Source organism: Cibotium barometz, chromosome 1, assembly GCF_041138505.1.
Source record: "Cibotium barometz isolate CiBa-2024 chromosome 1, ASM4113850v1, whole genome shotgun sequence".
NCBI lineage: Eukaryota > Viridiplantae > Streptophyta > Polypodiopsida > Cyatheales > Cibotiaceae > Cibotium > Cibotium barometz.
Window position 1 is genome coordinate 24,399,235 of NC_141046.1, and position 2,957 is coordinate 24,402,191.

At 47.1% G+C, this 2,957-nt stretch overlaps 1 protein-coding gene across 2 annotated transcripts; it reads right to left on the reverse strand.

The window, feature by feature from the left end:
• Nucleotides 1-394: 394 nt before the first annotated feature.
• Nucleotides 395-2,742, reverse strand: LOC147641768 ((R)-mandelonitrile beta-glucosyltransferase-like). 2 transcript variants are annotated; one of them, XM_086799242.1, is made up of 4 exons: nt 2,146-2,742; nt 1,070-2,035; nt 930-980; nt 395-619 (listed from the first exon to the last, which is right to left on the reverse strand). In XM_086799242.1, the coding sequence occupies exons 1-3, from the start codon at nt 2,624-2,626 to the stop codon at nt 970-972; spliced, it is 1,458 nt and encodes a 485-aa protein (XP_086655368.1). In that variant the 5' UTR covers nt 2,627-2,742; the 3' UTR covers nt 395-619; nt 930-969. The 2 variants fall into 2 exon arrangements, with proteins under 2 accessions (XP_086655368.1, XP_086655360.1); XM_086799234.1 differs by lacking the exon at nt 395-619 and having other exon boundaries at nt 805-980.
• Nucleotides 2,743-2,957: the final 215 nt, after the last annotated feature.

Sequence of the window (2,957 nt, forward strand, 5' to 3'; positions counted from 1 at the left end):
GAAATGGGTAATAGCAGACGCACGTAGGAGCCCCCCATCGTTTGAGGGGACTGTTGAAACAAATTCTTCTCTGGGTTGAGCCAGTAGAGGAAAACAGGACTGGCGTGAGTAAGCCAACACCATGGCTGGTGTTGTAGATGCGGCTAAGTCGGCGACAAGGTGGGTGCTGAGGCCAGACTCGGTTGGAAGATGTGGACACCGACGAGGAGTTGAAGCGAAAGCTAGGCTCCCAAGGAAAGCGATGATACCATGTAAGGATTTGGGGTTGAGGCTAAGGTCTCCGTGAAAGCTGCGTGTGCAAAAATAGAGACGAACAGAGAACAAAGGAACAAGATGACAATTGGTACAAAGGAACAAAGGAACAAGATGACAATTGGTACAAATACCAAGTATTGTATATTGATGTATGTACGACTACTGTTTACAATGGGTCGACCTCTAGTTAAATAGAGGGAAGAGGTAATTACAAGGTTGTTATGCTGTAACGGCTGGTGCATGTTGTTACATGCGGTTAGTATGGTGTAAACCATACTCCAACAATCCATAGCTCGACGATGAGCCATCTTGGTGCTGTATGCGAGTCTACGTTTGCCTTTTATAGCTCAAGAACTACTAGGTGCTGTAACAATATTGTGATTATTAGGAAATAAAATCATGATATAAAAACATCACAACAAGCATGCTTCTTTTGAAAATGCAAATTAATTAAACACGTGTTACTATTTTTATGGTCCATAAGGCAAATTATTTTCTAGCATGTGGTTGATTCAAGTAAATAAATATTCTCGTAGTTATTCCCTCGTGGACACGATAACAATCAATGTTATATTTTTATATAAGACAAGTAAAGATTTCGCTCAAATCTATGCCATGAAAAATACATTGCAAGACGGTTATTTTTCCTAGGAACTAGGGGTTATTTTTCCTACCACACTCAGACCTTGTCGTTTTTCTCTTCTATTCCAGTCATCAGCAGTCATCTGCCAAAAAAAGAGAGGTAGAATTTTAATTTGTCCTAAATCAACTTTTATATTTGGGCCATAGTTTAAATTTAGATAATGGAGAGTACCTAAGTAGGAGTCGGGACATTGTTGTATCCAAGTGTGCATCTTTTCAACCAAGAGTTGCAGATTGTTGAGAGAGGTGCCCTCAAGGCCTGCAGCTTTGCAGGCTGCCACTTTCCACTCTTTGGCTTTTGTCCTAACCTGGCAGCCTTGTGCCCCTTCCATGAGCTCTTTCACTTTCTTCTCAATCTCGTCTTTGTACACAAGGCCTCCACTTCCTCGCTCCAAGTACAGCGCTACCTTCCAACCATCCACGGCGCACCTGCAATTGATGGCCTGGTCGGAGATGGAGGACCAGGCGAGCAATGGCACACCAGCGCTGATCCCTTCCAAGGTGGAGTTCCACCCACAGTGGGTGAAGAAACCACCGATGGCGTTGTGCAGGAGGACCTTGAGTTGGGGTGCCCATGCTACGATAAGGCCGCGCTCGTTGACTCTCTCCAGGAAGCCTTGGGGAAGCTGTGCAGCTTTACCGCCTGCCATGAGACCTAGGCGGACAACCCAAAGGAAAGGCTTCTGACTGGCCTCCAAGCCCAGGGCGATCTCTGCAATCTGCTCTGCAGTCATCACCACAAGGCTGCCGAAGGCAACATACACCACAGAGCCCACCTCCTGCTTGTCCAGCCAGCTCAAGCAATCGTGATCCTCCTCGTCCGCCCAAATCGCCGCCGTCTCCTGCACAGCGCTGATCGTTTCCGTTTCAGCTTGGAAAAATGAAGCGGGCAGCAAAGGCCCCACTGCCAAAACGGGCTGCTCTTCTAAGTCCTTCAAAGCCGCGATGGTCTCCTCTTCCAGCTCGTCGAAGCTGTTGATCAAAATGGAGTCGGACTCCCCTATGCGCTGGAAGGGCGCCGTAATCATTTTAAACATAAAGTCGTGAGGATCATAGCATTTCAAGAAACCGTTCATTTCTTCCAATCTGAAGGGCGGCATCCCAGGAACGCATGTGATAAGGTCTGACGGCTGGGATTCTGCACAAGAAGCGTGGTTAGCTGGAGAACTTCAACAATTAAGCAAGAATAGACATGAGAAAAAATCCCATAGAGAATTCGTGTGGATAGAAAGCTTGAGCAGCCTTTACCCTCTGGTGGCCTGTACCCCTTGGCCACCATCAACACAGACGCATAGCTCGCAGCAGATTGCGGCCAGAACGACACGTAGGGTAAGCCAAGCTTCCCCGCTGTTTCCTGAGCAAAATTGAGAAAAGTGTTGGCTATGATGCACGTGGGCCGGGGTTCTTGCTGCACGAGGCTTTCCATGAGCTCTTCGAAATGGCCCGGCATTTGGGCATACATACAAGCCACCATTTCTGCCATGTCTGTGTTGCCGCCACGCTCAGGAGGCAAAACATCGGGAATGTAAGCAAACCTTATGTTGGGTGGATGATGATCACTTGAAGACGACACCGGCCGCGTGCGCTGTCTGTTGGACTCGGTATTTACGAAGGTGATGGTGAGCCCCTTTGATGCAAGCATGAAGGAGAGGTGTATCATGGGGTTTATATGGCCTGTTGCTGGCAAGGCGAGCATGACGGCATGCATTTTGCTCCCCTGCTGTACCATGGCTATGGATTTGGTGGGGATGTAAGACGATTGATTCAAGCTTTCATGTGCAGCCCATATATATATATATATATATATATATATGAGATCTCCTCTAGCCTCAGATCTAATCTATTCGGGTCTTTCAACTCCACACGGGAAATGAGCTCCCCTTTATACATGGGAACGTGCGTTACAAAGTTGGGATGAAGACAAATGATGACTAATAGATCCTTGCAAAGCAAAACGCCGGGGACAAAGGTTGAGTATCCTCTCGCTATTACCTAGATAGCAAGGCCGTATTATATGAACACACTCTCTATGGCACTATTTACACTTGGAATGAGAAGAA

Coding starts and splice junctions, on each gene's coding strand:
- LOC147641768 (XM_086799242.1), bottom strand. CDS start 2,626: ATGGTACAGCAGGGGAGCAAAATGCATGCCGTCATGCTCGCCTTGCCA. Junction 2,036..2,145: donor GGGGTACAGGCCACCAGAGG/GTAAAGGCTGCT, acceptor CTTCTTGTGCAG/AATCCCAGCCGTCAGACCTT.